This window comes from Thalassophryne amazonica, chromosome 2, assembly GCF_902500255.1.
Source record: "Thalassophryne amazonica chromosome 2, fThaAma1.1, whole genome shotgun sequence".
Classification (NCBI taxonomy): Eukaryota; Metazoa; Chordata; class Actinopteri; order Batrachoidiformes; family Batrachoididae; genus Thalassophryne; species Thalassophryne amazonica.
The window spans coordinates 92,986,774-93,005,018 of NC_047104.1; the positions used below are offsets into that span (position 1 = coordinate 92,986,774).

Genomic DNA, 18,245 nt, shown 5'->3' on the forward strand with positions numbered 1-18,245 from the left:
CCCATGGTGTGCATAGTCAAATGAAAATGTTGAATGTACAGAAACACAAGAATAATATACAATGTACAACTTGCACTTTTAAAGGAGCTGTGTTCCGTTATGTAGATTTACTTACATCCATATTTTGAATGAGGAAATGTTTGCAGGTGCCTGCCCACTGCACAGAGAGCACATACTCTTGTTTGCCCTGACTTTTCCTAACCAGGAAGTCTCCATCATTTTTCAGCAGCTGCTGGACCTCCAGTCTGGGAATGGCTCCATGGTACCAGTCCTGCTGGCTCAAAGGGCGCTCAGCCTCCTGCACAGGAGCGAGAGCTGGAAGCACCTGCAGGCAAGAGGACAAGAAAAAAAAAACACTTAAAGCTGGCATGAATAATGGAAGAATTGCAGTGATCAAGGATGGATTTCAGGGTGAATCTGCAGAGATTATAGAAAGGTACTTCAAAGAGGAGTGAGAAATACAACGCCCTCCATGCCTCAAAGGTACCAGAGTTTGGAAGAGTGTCTTGAAATTGAAAGCAATTCACACTTCATCAAGAAAAACTGCAAATAATAATAATAATAATAATAATAATAATAATGGTTTGGCTTGAAGATTTAACACATTATCAGCAATGACAAAACATTATTTTTTATTTGATTGTATTATCTCTTACACTGTCCAGTCAGCATTTTATTTTTTTTATTTTGTTTTGTTTCTTTGTGGGTCAAAATCTATTGTAAGAGGCTTTTTTTACCATTAGGTTTTTGTTCAGAAGTGATGGTTTATGCCCCCAAGTGCAGTTGTCATCTGTCAGTGAAGAAAAAGGGATATGATGTAAAAAGAACATAAGGGTTTTTTGTTGTTTTGTTTTGGCTGTTGTTTTTTTTTCCATACATACAGAACTTGTAGTACAGCAATTTCACAGACAATGCTGACCTGCAGTGCATGATTTAAAATCTCTTCCAAAATAAATGCAAATGAAATTTGTGTAATCTGAATATTAATAATAACAACACAGGAAGACCTCCTGTGTGGTCCCGGTTCCCAAAACACCGCACACCAAGGAACCGGCCCACTACAGACCAGCTGCCCTGACCTCCCACCTCACGAAGACCATGGAACAGCTCATCCTGTCTCACCTCCGCACCGTGGTGAGCAACATCCTGGACCCACTGCAGTTAACCTACAGGCCCAACTGCAGCGAGTGCTCACCCACCTGGAGACCGGCAGGAGCCAGAGTTATGTTCTTTGATTTCTCCAGCGCTTTCAACACCATCAGACCGGCACTGCTGCAGGGGAAGCTGAAGGAAGCTGAGGGACGCAGGTGTGGATGGACATCTCGCCGCCTGGACCATCGACTACCTCACTGACCGCCCGCAGTACATGCAGCTGTCAGTCTGAGGTGGTAAGGTGCAGCACCGGGGCCCCCCAGGGCACCATCCTCTCGCCTTTCCTCTTCACCCTCTACACCTTGGACTTCACCTACAACAGACAGCTGCCATCTCCAGAAATTCTCTGATGACTCTGCCATTGTGGGCCGCGTGTCTGAGGGGAACGAGCTGGAGTAGCTGGTCGGTCATCACAGACTTCGTGGACTGGTGTGAGCACAACCACTTGTGTCTCAACACCAGTAAGACGAAGGAGATGGTGATCGACTTCAGGAGGAAACCACCACCTCACCCACCAGTGAACATCCAGGGGGAGGACATAGAGACTGTGGACAGTTTCAAACACCTGGGTGTTCACCTCAACAGCAAACTGGACTGGACTCACAACACTGACTCCCTGTACAAGAAAGGCCAGAGTCGCCTCCACCTCCTGAGGAGACTGAGATCCTTTGGAGTGAGCAGGCCTCTGCTTAAGACCTTCTACGACTCTGTTATAGCCTCTGCTCTCCTCTATGCTGTCGTCTGTTGGGCCCCGGGCAGCACAGAGCGGGAGAGAAAGAGACTGAACAAGATGGTCAGGAAGTCCAGCTGTGTTCTGGGCTGTCCTCTGGACTCTCTGGAGGATGTGGCTGAGAGGAGGGTGTTAACCAAGTTCAAATCCATCATGGACAACTCCTCTCACCCTCTGCACCAGACTGTAGTGGAGCTGAGCAGCACCTTCAGTGCAAGAAGGAACGATACCGCAGGTCGTTCCTCCCTGTTACTGTCAGACTGTACAATGACACTGTGAAATAACCACATGCAATAATATGTCCACAAATCACGTGCAATAACAACTCATTTACAAATCCCTGCACTAATGTCATCTTATCACATCTAAATTCCATTTCTGCTCCCTGGTCTGCACTCGGGGTCGCCACAGCAAATCCAAGGTGGATCTGCATGTTGAATTGGCACAGGTTTTATGCTGGATGCCCTTCCTGACGCAACTCCACATTACACTGAAACCAAGCGCATTAACCACTTGGCCACCACCCCTTCATATATATTCTATTTCTACCTCATTCTCTTATCTTATTGTATTATTACAAGTATCATTATTATTGCTTATCCTTGCACACGCTGTTTGATGCACATTTTCCTCCACTCGCACCCACCTTGTGTGTCTTTTTTTAAGAGCTGAAGTAACATGTGAATTTCTCCACTGTGAGATCAATAAAGTCTTATCTTATCTCTACCAAAAATGCTTATATATAGCTGAAAGAACTGACATAAAACATACATGTTAAATTGGCCATTTTAATAATTTATACTAAATCATCACAGTTACAGCCAGTTTCCTTTGACAAGTCAGGGGATGGATATATGAACATTTCCAAGTCACTGAATATGTCTTGGCAGTTCTCAAAAAACTCTGACTGTGCAAGAAGCAAATGAGTGATGAAAGCCACTAAGAGACACCCATGACAACTCCGAAGGAGTTGTTGTTGTTATTATTAGTAGTAGCTGGGATATCATTTGGTCCCCGTCCAAACAGAGTTAAATATACTCTATCACAGTGCTAAATCAACTCTTACTGGAGTAGAAACACTTGATTTGATTTGACAACACAGTAGAGCTGATTTCACTCTATAATAGTGTATTTTACTCTACTTAGACTGGAACCAAATGTTAAAATTTACAGCAAAATTTACTGTGCAGCAGCTTCACCCACCTGGAGGAGTTCAAACCCAGTATCACAGATCCCCTCGCTACCCTCAGCTTGTTTTTTAAAACTTTTGTAATCTGTAGTATTTATCCATGTGTCATATACAGTTTCAGTGTGCACCACCATGCACTCTGGTTCACGTCAGGGGAAGAGAGGCTGAACTGTATTTGTCTAATTTCTCGTCAAAACACCTAAACGTATTAAGAAACAAGTAAATTTTCAGCAACCTATAACGACTTGAAATTTTTAAATAAATCTTAATCTTAAGTTTAAATGTCTTGGAAACATTATGAGTCATTTCTGAGACAAAACTTTTTTTGACTCACCATAACTTTTTCTTCTGCTGTGTTGTTTGTAAAATATGTAACACTTCTGTAGCGAATATGGCCACAGACATATCTTTACAGAATTAAACGTTTCCTTAATTTTCCACTTTTAACAAAGAACTGACTCTCCAGACAATTCTAAGGGCCCCATCACACTAAAGAATGAATATGCCATATGAATCACACGAATGGGAAAAACAAACAGAATTCAAGGTGCATTCGTTCAGGACAGACATTCGTACAGCCATGTATGACTGCCGTACGAATACCCAAAATGTGGTTCAAAGGCAGCTCAAATGAGTCGCACACATTCGGAGTGCAGCAGCTCTCAAATCCAGGTTAACTATCCAGAGTGCAAGTCAAATGACAACACAGCACGTAACATTAAAAAATAAAGAGAATAAAATAGAAAAGACAAAGAATAGACAGAACACAGCACAAAACACTACAATGCTGGCAGAATGCAGCAGGAATATGCAGAATGCCCCTCCAATGATGTATGTGCCACCCAAGCGTGCGTTGGGGGGGCACATACAGGCAAGGGCTGTGGTCCACTCTGTTGAAGACCTCTCATGTCACAATGCTGGGTGTCAAATGACATCTAACCCATGGACCAATTACATGTAAACCAGGGTCCCCTGACTGTTGTGTCATTGGAGTGCATGTGTGATTGGATTATTACAGACATCTGATCACTGATGTGTACACCCACAGTTGTTATTACTGGTAATAGCCACCAGTTATGGTGCAATGCATTGAAACCACATACAGGGGACCCTGTATGACACACAAAACATTGGATAAAATACGATAGGCAAGGCATGTCCCGACATAAACGCATCAGCCCCCGGCCCCCGACACCCGCACCCTCTCACAGAGAGCTGTTTGGCACGGGTGCACAGCATCCCAGCTGGACTGAAAGGTACCATGGTGCCAAATTGTTTCAAGGGTTAATTTATTATTTTAAGTGCTAACATGCTAATTTGTAGATTTAACAATCTTGATTCAAGACATCTTGTCAAGTGAAATTATCTTTCCATGCAGCAAGATAATTTCCCTCAGATTTAGTGTTTTTATCTTGTTTATAGACACCCCTTTTTTGCAGTGTAGTCATTTGGGAGACCAGCAAAGGCCGATGAGGAAATTGGAGTGGACCTTTCCATTACACCTGATCCAAAGGACCCAAATAAGTAAACCTTCAAGTGTTCCGATAGTTTTTGTTGTCTGTGATGTAAAGCGGCTTTCAGGGGCGTTCCTGGAGGCGAGCCGACCTGGCAGCCGCCCAGGGCGGCATTGCGGGGGGGGGAGCGGCACGAGCGTGCGGGGAAAAAAAAAAAAAAAAAAACTGTCCAATAAATAAATAAATAAATAAATAAAACCGGGGTGGGGGGGGAGTTGTCCTGACGGGGGAGTTCGTGGTTACGTTACGGCAGAGCGCCCCCCCATCTCACCTCTGGCGTTAGGTGAGCAAAGCTGCACAGTGCAGAGTTTGTGCAGGGGGAGGGGGGGAATCATTCAATGTTTGGACGAGGAGGTGGTCGAAACGGAGTAAGACATAATCATGGATAGGAAACGATCAAAGCCATCAGGTGCCCAATTTCGAAAGAAAAAGAAAGAAGAAAAGGAGAAACGAGCATAGGAAAAAGGTATGTATTGATTTACGTATTCCCGCAGCTTCATAGTGCTTTAAACAGTGTGAACGCTGAGCGTCCACAGAGTTTAATAGCGAAACAAACACTGCAGCGAAACGAGACGAGTCAATGGATAAATGCTGGACTTTGTCCCGCCCATCGGACGCTCAGCGTGTCTGGGCGTCTATGGGGCAGTGGGCTGGCCTTGGCTGGCCCGGACGCTCAGCTTCTGCATGATGATTGGATGATCTGTCTGAGGCTGAATCCCTTTTTGATTGACAGCGAAATGAGCGAATCAGCGATCTTTTGGTGTAAACATCCGTGGGAGCATTTTTTAATTTTCATTCTGTTCTGAGTTGAACCGGAGATTTTCCTAATCCTCTTAACGGAATTTTCTTTGTTAAAAACGACTAGCGACAAATCGAGCTTCTATTTCTGGTGGGTTTTTTTGTAGCTGCTTGTGTTTGGAGACTGACTTCTGTCACTCTTTCTGACTTCTATCGCAGTTTCTGTCCCTACCGAACAGCGGGTGCTGCTGAGCTCCTCCAACGTCACAAAGCACTCACAGGTGGACAAACTTCACACTAGCCTCGCGCCAGTCCCAGCTGTCGAGCTAGCTAGGTAGCAAGCTGCACATAATGGCAGACAATTTGAATGTTGTGGACCGGATTTTGGCGAAGCCATTTGATAGTCTTCCTTAACGAAGAAGCCATGGTTGCTGTCATGGCTTCAGCTCTCAATGGTTTGCAGGCCAAAGTTAAAGCAATAGCCCCAAGTGCAATGTTTGTGCACTGCTATGCACACAGACTGAATCTGGTTCTGTCTCAGGGGGCTAAATGCTTAACTGAGTGCAGAATATTTTTTGCATCACTCTCTGGGTTTGCCACATTTTTCTCAAAATCCACAAAGAGGATGTCTTTTCTTGAATCTGCAGGCTGCTCAAGGTTGCCCAGAAATGCTCCTACTCGATGGAATTTCACATCACGGATAGTGAGCACTGTGGCAAACAATTATGATGCCCTCCTGCAAACTTTTGTATATAGACTGTTTTCCTCTTACTTCTTTTGCACTTCTTGTTATTTATGACAAATTATTGTGGTTTGCCATTTTTGCCTTTAAAGAGTGTTAACTTCTTCACTTGTTGCTTCCTGTTACTTATCATACACAATAGTGTTTGTTATTTCTTCTTATGTGTACAGTAATGGGTATAGAATTTACCTCTGTCGTTAGTTCATTTATTTATGATACATGATTGCGCTTTACCATTTTTGCCACTTTAATGTATAGGGGTTTTTTGTACATTTTTTGTCACTTCATGGTATTCTGTAATATACAGATTAACTTCTTTTGTTATTTATATGGTGCGACTTTAATGGCGGTTTAAGTCTTGTTCATTATGGTGAATGGTACTCTATGATAATGCAAAGTGCACTCTGTTGGTAAAACTGAATGACGTGCAATATTTTGACCATCGGGTGGTGCTGTAGTGCAGTTGTGCTTTCTTAAATACCTGTACATAGTTGTAATGTGAGTCACTGAGTCTTTTGTTTTTTTATGTTCAAAAACTTTATTGAAGTAATTATTGTTTATCTTTGTGTTTGCTATTGCAGTAGACATTAAAACCTGAAATTTGTTCTTGAAAATAGCTGTTGTGAGTTAATTTGTGGGATTGTGGGTGTTCTGGATGAAGTTAGTGTTTTCCATGGGTGGTGGGGCGGAGGTGGTGGCCACGTTAGTGTGCGCGCGGGGGGGGAGGGTGCACGCAGGGGGTTTCGCCCGGGGAGTAAATCACTCTAGGACCGCCATTAATTTTCTTAATAATACCAAGAATAACATGAACCCAAAATTCTCGGCTAAATTATGTTCAGGTTTATTCCTATTAATTTCTGTATTTAGTGCTATATTTTGTTCTTTCATTGCTTTTACATTTCACATCCCATCATCAACATATAGTCTCAGTAATAAAACTATGAATCGTTACTCATATTGTTAAAATCTCAGTCACATTCTTTTATACATGTACATATGTAAATAAATCTGTAAATATTATGCCAGTTGTTTGTCTAGTGTCCAGATGAAGACAGAAGTTTAATCAATCATATCCAGAACATATGACTTTCAGATCAAAGATCAATTAATATCGATCATAACATGATCAAGTTCCTGCGGGATGCAGGTGGTGACCCTTACAAGGTATTTAAATAAATTTCATATTACATACTGTTTTAATTTGTATCCGCTACATTATACTTCCTAATACTTGTAAAATAAAGCTCAAAATTTTTGTTTTCTCAGCTAATTTCAAGATCTTATTTCACAAAAGTGAATTTTCATTTTCTAACAACATTAAGATTCTAACATTAACAACAACAAAAAAAGAGCTCATTCTAAGCTTTATTTTACTTGTATTAGGAAGTGTTTCATCTTTTATAAATACATCTTAAAAATCCTATGGTGCATCAAAAAAGTTATCAGTTAAGCTATAGCTGAAAACAAGCTGTTTCCATGATTCTTTCAATGAACAAGATTTTTTGGATTAATATCTGATATGAAGTTCTGACATATTTTGACTAGAAATCAGGAAAACATACTTGGTAACATTTTGAGATTTTGCAGTGAAAGGTTTTATACATTGTCCATTCAAAAATGATCTTCTGCATATCTTTGTAACCACATCAATATTTGATTTATTGCTTCTTTTCTACCATCTTGAATCAGTGTTCTTCTCTGACCTCTGCCACATTGCAAAAAAAAAAAAAAGTTTAGCTAAAAGAATAAATAAAAACCGAATTTGAGGAGAAAATGTCAACACTAGTGATATTATCAGTCCATGCACAAAACTAATTTCACTTGACAATAAATCTTAAACTACATTTGGTCCACTTTAGAAATAAGTCAGAATGATCCAAGTTTTGATATGTTGAAAAAGTTTACTTTTGGCTTGACACCAGACTTGCTCAAGCAATGTGATACCACATTTTGTGGATGATAGGTTTTTTTTTTGTGTGTGTGTGTGTGTGTGTGTGTGTGTGTGTGTGTGTGTGTGTGTGTGTGTGTGTGTTGTGTGTGTGTGTGTGTGTGTGTGTGGTGTGTGTGTGTGTGTGTGTGTGTGTGTGTGTGTGTGTGTGTGTGTGTTTAAACTCCTTTCTGCGGTTTTAAACTGGTCCTGTATACTGATCTGAAAGAGTTACTGTGACTCACAGGCCAGAGCAGAAACAGGCAGTTTCAACTTTCAATTTTCAAGCAATCTAATTTAGATTGCAAGCTTAAACTCAGGCTTTAAACCTTTCAGTTGCTCTTTTACAGATAGATCCCTTGTACTAGATAATCTGTCTGTACAAAAAAGAAGACAAATGAGATTTAGATTCAAGATGATTAAAGTGGCTTAGATTAGAAGCTTTAGAACTCAACTACATGGGGCGTGCAGCCAGTACATTCTGAGTACCAGTCCCAAGTTTCAAGTTCAAGTTTCACTTTATTTATCCTTAAAAGGAAATTTAGAGTGCAACAGGATGTCCAAAACATATGTGCAACAGAGCACCATCACCAGACGCCCACAGCAACTGTACACACAACACAACACTCAACAATAAAAACACTCCTTCCCCCCAAAAAACTATGACAAAAGCCAATGAACAATACACAACTAAAAACTGTCATCATAAACATGGACAGGAATAAAAAAAATAAATCGTACAATATGCAAAAATCCTGTAAAAAATTTATAAAGTCAGTTCAATACATTCAAATTCCTGTCCCAGAGGATTAATTATGCATGAATTGAGTATACAAATTGCGGGCGTTTGTTGTCGTCCGCAACAAAAATGGCCAAAAATGACAAATGTCCCAGTCTGAATTATGGATATATTAATAAAATATAGCAAATATATGATGAACAATCACGGTTATATAACGCATGTAGTGAGGAAACTGATCCGACACATGAGATTATTACGGAAGTATTACGGGTGTATTATGAATGCATCGCTCACGTGTTGCGTGTGCACGGCATCTGCACTGCGGTCATACAAGAAGCACACTCCCTCCTTTCGGCATCACTATTCATCACACCAACAATACAGCCTCTGGAGCATTTGCTGGACTTGGACAAGTTGATCACAGAGTTAATGTTCATTTTGTCATGCAAGGGTTAACTGTTCATGAGTTTGGGGAGCGGGAGGGGGGAAGCTGCTCGGGGTTGTGAAAAGAGAGAGACTTCAGCGCAAGTTGTGGCTAAACAGCAACTCTTGCTTTTGTTGGTGTTAAATAAACGTCCTGGAGGAGACACGATTGCAGCAGCTACGTCTTTGTGGATTTACACAGCCGGACCGGCACTGACTGGCAGGTATGTCGCTTTCTACCACATATAGTACTTTGGGTTTACATGACGTGTTTGTTATGCATTCACAGATTGTCCGCAAATCAGCTGCAAAGCAGATGTAATAAAAACGCTTTATTAGTGGCCAATCTGTATGCATTCACTACAACTTATTTTAGTTTGTGATGTGAACTTGATAGGCACACAATATATCTGTTTTACACACTGTCCCAGTCCGCTGCAAAGCCGCAAATCCCCGTCAGTTGTGGATATCAGCGGTTAATGGCAGATATACAACGCATAGAGTGAGTATGTATTATTTGTGAATTGAGTATGTATGGAGTATGTAAGGCGGATATTATCCACATCCAGATTTTTAAGCTACTCAAAAATCCTGGCTGCGGACATGCATGCCTCTGTGGATGATCACAGACGTGTTCGGATGACGGCCGACTCATACAGGCATGTTACACGGATATTGCGGATGTTTGGCGAATATAGGCCAATTTTGTGCGCAATCCATACACAAATCCTCCTAAACGCCAGTGGGACAGGGCCCTTAAGATGCCTAAAACGGCAGCCAGAGGAGAGCAAATTAAACTCCCCAAAGAGTGGGTGCTCAGGGCAGGTCAAAATTTGGTTAGTCTTTCCTCTGACCCGTTTATCATAAATATGTTGTAGTTGTGGTAGCTGAACCCCAACCACTTTAGATGCCACGTTTACCAGCTTTATTAGCTTACACTGTATAAATCAGGAGGGCAGAAGGAGGCAGAGCATTACCCATGTGTTGTTCACACATAGTACAAATGTGGCTGAACTGCGCATGAAGCAGGAATTGTATTCAATACGTGTAAAATCGTAGCTGCCTCGAACACCTCATACATATGTTGCTACAACTATCTGCACACACCAGCAGCTGAAAGACAGAGTGTGCGCTGCGAGAGCCCTTCAAACCCTCTTGCGGCAGGTGTCCGCTAAATTTCAGGTGACACCAGTGGTGGGCACCGTTCCGATAATCTGATAACCGATAATTATCGAAGATAAAGTTTTCATTATCGCTTATTTCTTCAGATAACTTTGAAAACCATTATCGGACTAATTATCTTCCGATAAATTTTTGTCTGATAATTTTTAGACCATTAACAAGACGCGTGTCAGGCAGGAAATGCACACGGGGCCGGCTGGACACACTGCCAGCAGATGTGGACACGATAAGAGCACCCTGCTTCTCATTCATATTATTTCATGACTGTACGTCTGTGTCCATGGTCAACTACAGAGGAACAGATGGCTCACACTCGTATTGCCCGCTTGATCAGAGGGATTCAATAAAATACTGTGTTTTTATATGGTGTGTGGTTGAATTTTTAATATGTCCATGTCCTTCTTGATATCAGGCAATTTCCCACACCTTTTACAGGACAGCGATGGTAGCTCAGTGGTAATGTTTCTGGCTGGCAATCAGACCTTTTGGAAATTGCAGTTTTGAATCCCGTGGGTGGCAAGTATTTTTTATTTTTTTCACAGCAGCTGTGCGAGTGCCGGTCCCAAGCCCGGATAAATGAGGAGGGTTGCGTCAGGAAGGGCATCCAGTGTAAAACAAGCCAACCCAACTATGCAGACTCAGAATCGAATTCCCATACCGGATCGGTCGCGGCCCGGGTTAACAACGTCCGCCACTGGTGCTATTGCCCAACAGGGTGCCGGTGGAAATTGGGCTACTGCTGGGCGAAGACGACGAAGAAGAGGAGGAAAACGTTGCCACGAACAGCGGGAGAAGAAGAAAACTAGAAGGGTGGAAATGAGAGTGGGGACTTTGAATGTTGGTAGTATGACTGGTAAAGGGAGAGAGCTGGCTGATATGATGGAGAGGAGAAAGGTAGACATATTGTGTGTGCAAGAGACCAAGTGGAAGGGAAGTAAGAGCAGGAGCATCAGCGGTGGGTACAAGTTGTTGTACCATGGTGAGGACAGGAAGAGAAATGGTGTTGGGGTCATTTTAAAGGAATAGTATGTTAAAAGTGTGTTGGAGGTTAAGCGAGTGTCTGACAGGGTGAGGAGTGTGAAGTTGGAAATTGAAGGGGTGATAATGAATATCATCAGTGCATATGCCCACAGGTAGGTTGTGAGATGAAGGAGAAAGAAGATTTCTGGAGTGTGTTAGATGAGGTGGTGGAGAGTGTGCCCAAGCATGAAAGAGTGGTGATAGGAGCAGACGTCAATGGGCATGTTGGTGAATGGAACAGAGGTGATGAGGAAGTAATGGGTAGATATGGTATCAAGGATAGGAATGGGGAAGGACAGATGGTAGTTGATTTTGCAAAAAGGATGGAAATGGCTGTGGTGAATACCTACTTTAAGAAAAGGGAGGAGCACAGGGTAACATATAAGAGTGGAGGAAGGTGCACACAGGTGGACTACATTCTTTATAGGAGATGCAAGCTAAAAGAAATCACAGACTGTAAGGTGGTAGCAGGAGAGAGTGTCACTAGACAGCATAGGATGGTTGTTTGTAGGATGACTTTAGAGGTAAAGAAGAAGAAGAGAGTGAGAGCTCAACAAAGGATCAGATGGTGGAAGCTGAAGGAGGAAGACTGTTGTGTGAATTTAGCGAGCAGGTGAGAGAAGCACTAGTTGGAGAGGAAGCAGTTTTGGGACAACTGGAAAAGTACTGCAGATGTGTGAGGGAGACAGCTAGGGCAGTACTGGGTATGACATCTGGACAGTGGAAGGAAGACAAGGAGACTTGGTGGTGGAATGAAGAGGTCCAGGAAAGCATAAGGAGAAAGAGGTTGGCGAAAGGTTTTGGGATAGTCGGAGAGATGAAGAAAGTAGACAGGAGTACAAGGAGATGCGGCGTAAGGCGAGAAGAGAAGTGGCAAAAGCAAAGGAAAAGGCATATTGCGAGCAGTAAGGAAGGAGAAAAGGACTTGTACCGATTGGCCAGACAAAGGGACAGAGCTGGGAAGGATGTGCAGCAGGTTAGGGTGGTAAAAGATACACATGGTAATGTGCTGACAAGTGAGGAGTGTGTGCTGAGAAGGTGGAGGGAATATTTTGAAGAGTTGATGAATAAAGAAAATGAGCGAGAGAAAAGGCTGGATGATGTGGTGAGAGTAAATCAGGAAGTAAAAGAGATTAGCAAGGAAGAAGTGAGGGCTGCTATGAAGAGGATGAAGAGTGGAAAAGCAGTTGGTCCAGATGACATTCCAACTGGAGGTATGGAAATGTCTAGGAGACATGGCAGTAGTAGTTTCTAACCAGATTTGTTTAATAAAATCTTGGAAAGTGAGAGGATGCCTGAGGAGTGGAGACGAAGTGTGCTGGTTCCTATTTTCAAGAACAAGGGTGATGTGCAGAGCTGCAGTAACTACAGAGGCATAAAGTTAATCAGCCACAGCATGAAGTTATGGGAAAGAGTAGTAGAAGCTAGGCTTAGAAAACAGGTGAAGATCTGTGAGCAGCAGTATGGTTTCATGCCGAGAAAGAGCACTACTGATGCAATGTTTGCTCTGAGAATACTGTTGGAAAAGTACAGAGAAGGACAGAAAGAGTACATTGTGTGTTTGTGGACTTAGAAAAAGCTTATGATAGGGTGCCAAGAGAAGAGTTGTGGCATTGTATGAGGAAGTCTGGAGTGGCAGAGAAGTATGTTAGGGTAGTGCAGGACATGTACAAAAATAGTGTGACAGCGGTGAGATGCACAGTCGGAATGACAGACTCATTCAAGGTGGAGGTGGGATTACACCAAGGATCAGCTCTGAGTCCTTTCTTGTTTGCAGTGGTGATGGACAGGTTGACAGATGAGATCAGACAGGAGTCCCCATGGACTATGATGTTTGCAGATGACATTGTGATCTGTAGTGAGAGTAGAGAGCAAGTTGAGTCTAGTCTGGAGAAGTGGAGATATGCTTTGGAGAGAAGGGGAATGAAAGTCAGTAGAAGCAAGACTGAGTACATGTGTGTGAATGAGAGGGAGCCCAGTGGAATAGTGCAGTTACAAGGAGTAGAAGTGGTGAATGTAGATGAGTTTAAATATTTGGGGTCAACTGTTCAAAGTAATGGAGAGTGTGGTAGAGAGGTGAAGAAGAGAGTGCAGGCAGGGTGGAGTGGGTGGAGAAAGGTGGCAGGAGTGATTTGTGACCGAAGAATATCAGCAAGTGAAGGGGAAAGTTTACAAAACAGTAGTGAGACCAGCTATGTTGTATGGTTTAGAGACGGTGGCACTAACAAAAAGACAGTAGGCAGAGCTGGAGGTGGCAGAGCTGAAGATGTTGAGATTCTCTTTGGGAGTGACAAGAATGGACAAGATTAGGAATGAACATATCAGAGGGACAGCTCAGGTGGGACGGTTTGGAGACAAAGTCAGAGAGGCGAGATTGAGATGGTTTGGACATTTGCAGAGGAGGGACCCAGGGTATATAGGGAGAAGGATGCTGAGGATAGAGCCACCAGGCAGGAGGAGAAGAGGGAGACCAAAGAGGAGGTTCATGGATGTGCTGAGAGAGGACATGCAGGTGGTTGGTGTGACAGAGGAAGATACAGAGGACAGGGTGAGATGGAAACGATTGATCTGCTGTGGCGACCCCTAACGGGAACAGCCGAAAGACAAAGACGAAGCTGTGCGATGTGGTTACACATGCTGCAGCTGTTCATACCGTGCTCCCACGTGCACGAAACCATCGCAGCAGCATCGTTCACACCTGCCCATCAGCTTGATGTTTTCATAGTTTGCTCATACGAGCTATTCTGCTGTGATTTGCCCTGATTTGTACTTATTCATACTATGTGTGAAGGGGCCCTAAAGTTTGTCAAATCTGAGCCACCAAGGGTGTGCAGAGGTCCCAAGCCAAGATAAATGATTGATGTGTCAGGAAGGGCATCCGGCGGAAAAGAAGCCAAAATCACAATGCAGATCACAAATCGAATTTCTATACCACCAGCACAACAACAGCCACCACATTGCCCAACAAGGTGCCCATGGAAATTAGGCTACTGATGGGTGAAGAAGAAGAAGAAGAGGAGGAAAATGTGTCCAGAGCCAGTGGAGAAGAGGAAAACTATTAGGGTGGAAGCTAGCATCGGGAGTTTGAATGTGTGCAGTATGGCTGGTAAAGGGAGAGGACTTAGTGATATGACGGAGAGGAGAAAGGTAGACATATTGTGCGTGCAAGAGACCAAGACGAAAGGAAGTAAGAGCAGGAGAATAGACGGTGGTTTCAAGTTGTATCATGGAGGGGAAAGTCTACAAGACAATAGTGAGAGCTATGTTGCACGGTTTAGAGATGGTGGCACTAACAAAAAGACAGGAGGCAGAGCTGGAGATGGCAGTGATTCTCTTTGGGAGTGAAGAGGATGGACAGGATTAGGAAAGAACATTTATATTCATTATAAATATTCATATTTATATTCATAGAGGGACAGCTCAGGTGGGACGGTTTGGAGACAAAGTCAGGGGTGAGATTGAGATGATTTGGACATGTGCAGAGACCCAGGGTATATAGGGAGAAGTATGCTGAGGATGGAGCCACCAGGCAGGAGGACAAGAGGGAGACCGAAGAAGAGGTTTATGGATGTGCTGAAGGAGGAAATGCAGGTGGTTGGTGTGACAGAGCAATATGCTGTGGTGACCCCTAATGCGAGCAGCCAAAAGAAGAAGATTTGCAGCTTTAGCAATGCACCAACACCACATTTTCACCCAGAGAACCTCTGAACTTGTTTTATCAAACACTCTGTAGACTGTCGAGAAGATTTTGGGTGAAAATTCCAGTACCTCAACAGTTTCTGAAATAACCATCCAGCCCATCTGGTAGCAACAACCATGTCACTTTCAAAATGTGTTCTTCCCCCATTATGATGCTTAAACTTCAGCCAGTGGCCTTGACCTCTCTACATGCTAAAATGCACTGAGTTTCTGCAATGTAACCGGCCTATTAGATATTTGTTTGAGTAGCTGTATACCCCTGATAAAATCTGAGTTTGTAACTATTGCATGTGTGACTTACGACTTGTGATCTGGACTTAAACAGGCTGCTCAGGTTCCTCATGATGACATCAACATTCAGGCTTCTGGGAGCAGCTTGGCTCTGCTCCTGAAAAACAGATCCAAAACATGTCACATCAGTCAGTAACCAACCAAACTTATCATTTTCCATGTAACAAGTACAGGTCTTCAAAAAAACAAAACAACAACAAAAAAGCCTGGTTCTGTTCTCTCTTGCATCAAATTTCCATCTCCTGTGCTGAAACATGATCTACATCCTCATCGCACCAGTTTTCACTGAGTACAGCAGCTTTAAGCACTGAGACAGTGGAAGTTTGTGTATTTATTTCAGAGGCTCATACAGGATCAAGAAAAGGTGAGTGAAAAAAGGGAACTGACATTGTTGGGGTGGGTAGACAGCGAGATGTTGTCAGTGTCCAGCTGCAGGGCAGGAGGAGGTTCACGGGATCCCAGCTGGTCCAGTTTGTCTTTCAGAAGAATCCGCTGGGCCTCCAGCTTGGCTCTCACACCCTGAGACAGAGTGACCTGCTGCCGGCACTCCTCCAGGGCGTGTTGCTTACTGAACTGGTACACCCTAAAACACAAAAAACTATTTTACATAAGTTTATGAAAGTACTCAGTGCCCAAAACCTGAGTAAAGAAACTCTGTTGTCGCCACTTCATCCCACATTTGAAAAAAGCTTTTCACTAAAGCTAAACAACGGGAGCCTCAATAACTACAAAATGATCAGGGACGTGATGTGTTTTAGTGCACTGGAAATCTCTAAATAACAGTTTTGTGTAGACCTTATGCTAAAAGAGGTTCTTTGACCAAATTTTTGCATCTTTAAAACAACTTTACAGTGTATTTTCATTTATTAACCACAAGTTCATCACAATCTGAAACTTACTGCAGTTCATGCAAGAACTTCTGGAGCTCTCATACTATTTTTTACATACCTCGCTTGCTATTTGGCCAGAATTTAAATAGAAGTGCCACCAAACTTCAACATATCTGAGGTCTTAGGGAGGTGAACTTGTGTACCAGGTTTCACCCTGATATACAAATTCTTTGTCACGATAATGTACATAAGGTTTCAGAGACTCTGCCTTCAGTGGCTAAAATTAGTATTGAAATGCACCAAACACTGAACATGTCTGAGGTTTTAATGTAACAAGTTTCCCCTTGATATACAAAGCCCTTGTCAAGATATTTACACAGTGCTTCTGAGACTCTCTACCATAGTGGCCACAATTAAAACTGAAACATCAAGCTTGTGGGCCAAGTATCAAAATCATATATATAAAAAGTGTGTCAAGATATCACATACACAGTGTTTCAGTGTCTCAGCTTCCTAGTGGCAACAGTTACAATTAAAACATGGTCAAGATCAAAGTTACCTGAGGGCTTCGTGAGGTGACCTTTTGCATCAAGTTTCATCACAATAATGTCAGGCAGTGAGAACTTGTGGCACAGAAGGTGGAGGACACAAATGCAGACCCACAAGCAGAGTTGATGGAATAATCAGAAAAACTTTATCAGGAGGCAAAGCAGTGGTTCGGTACACAAGTTGGCAGACAGCAAAAACGGAGGTATAAGCAGGCATGAGACAAAAGGCGTGGTCAAAAAAACTAGCAGGGTTCAGTAACATGAAGAGACTAAGTACTTGGGCTGAGGCAAAAGCAGATCCAAAAGACAAAGCAAGGTCAGTACACATCAAGGCAAAAAACAGGACAAGACAAACGGCTGGGACATGGATACAATGATCACAAGGAACTGGCGAGGTGGTGCTGAACTCAAAAGGCTTAAATAAGGCAGGTGGTAAATTATAGAACAAGACACAGGTGTGCAGAAGGTCCTGGAAGGGGGCGTGACCGGGGAAGACAAAGGCAAGTGCAAGAAAGTGGAGTGGGACAAAAGCAAAGTGAACAGGGGCAAGATACTAAAGTGACAGAAAACCCAACGGTGCAAAACGTGACATACTTGACAAACCATAATAAATGCAAACAAATTAAAGGGGCAAAACTAAGAACTAAGGTGGCGAGCCAAACAGTGGAAAACAAGAATACAAATGATAATAACTAAAACTAGAGAGGACCTGATACAGGAAAGTGAATACAATAAACATGACAAAACAAACTACGGACTGAATAGAAAACAAATGATGAACAAAAACAAAACCAGAGACTACAGAATACAGGTAATGCAAAGAATGACTAAACCACAAATAAATGATAAACAGAGAATTAAATTGGTAACAAAAGCATTACACAAAATAAAGAAACGAACAGAACCAAAACAAGACTTAACTGACAATGTAAAAAGAAAAGTAAAACCATAAAAATCCTCAGCATAAGCCTAGACCCAAATAAGGGTAAAACCCCGACATGAACCCCGGGCCGGGGCAAATCCTGACAAATAGAGGAAGTTGTTAGATATATCTGTGTGTTTATCTTCTGTTTTGCTATTTTGTTATTAAGTAATTGCTATATTTAAATGGTTGTACTTTTTATGAGTTTTTTAACTGTTTAAACATGCATGTGAACTGGTTGTAACTGGACAAGCTTTCAGCATACAACAAAGCGACTCAGGTTTCAGGATGTGCCGTGCAGCGCGACCTTTTTGGGGGGGGGGGGGTGCGGCGGTGGACTCTGCTCTCTGCCTAAGAAATCAATAAGTTAGGCGTTACAAGAATGGAGTCCACCCTTTACCACATTGCCTTTTATAAAAAGTGTTTTTCTTCCTTTGTTTGAGATTCTGACTGAGCGAATCTCTTGCCTGAGCTACGCCAGTTGGAATCCAGGCCTGTAGTTTCACCTTAACTTTGAATAAATTTAACCTGAGAAATAATCTGTTTTGGACCTTAATTGGGACTGAAGAAAAATAGAACTGTGAGAAGCTTACAAT

General features: G+C 42.6%; 1 protein-coding gene across 2 annotated transcripts in view; it reads right to left on the bottom strand.

The window, feature by feature from the left end:
* The window catches only part of fes (FES proto-oncogene, tyrosine kinase), a 64,164-nt gene that overhangs the window by 24,394 nt on the left and 21,525 nt on the right, over positions 1-18,245 (bottom strand). The window contains exons 8-10 of one of the 2 annotated variants that reach the window (XM_034189398.1): positions 15,737-15,932; positions 15,360-15,446; positions 116-325 (exon numbers count right to left, since the gene is read on the bottom strand). In XM_034189398.1, coding sequence (XP_034045289.1) covers positions 116-325; positions 15,360-15,446; positions 15,737-15,932 — 493 coding nt within the window. The remainder of the gene's footprint in view (positions 1-115; positions 326-15,359; positions 15,447-15,736; positions 15,933-18,245) is intronic. The other variant, XM_034189399.1, reaches the window with a different exon arrangement.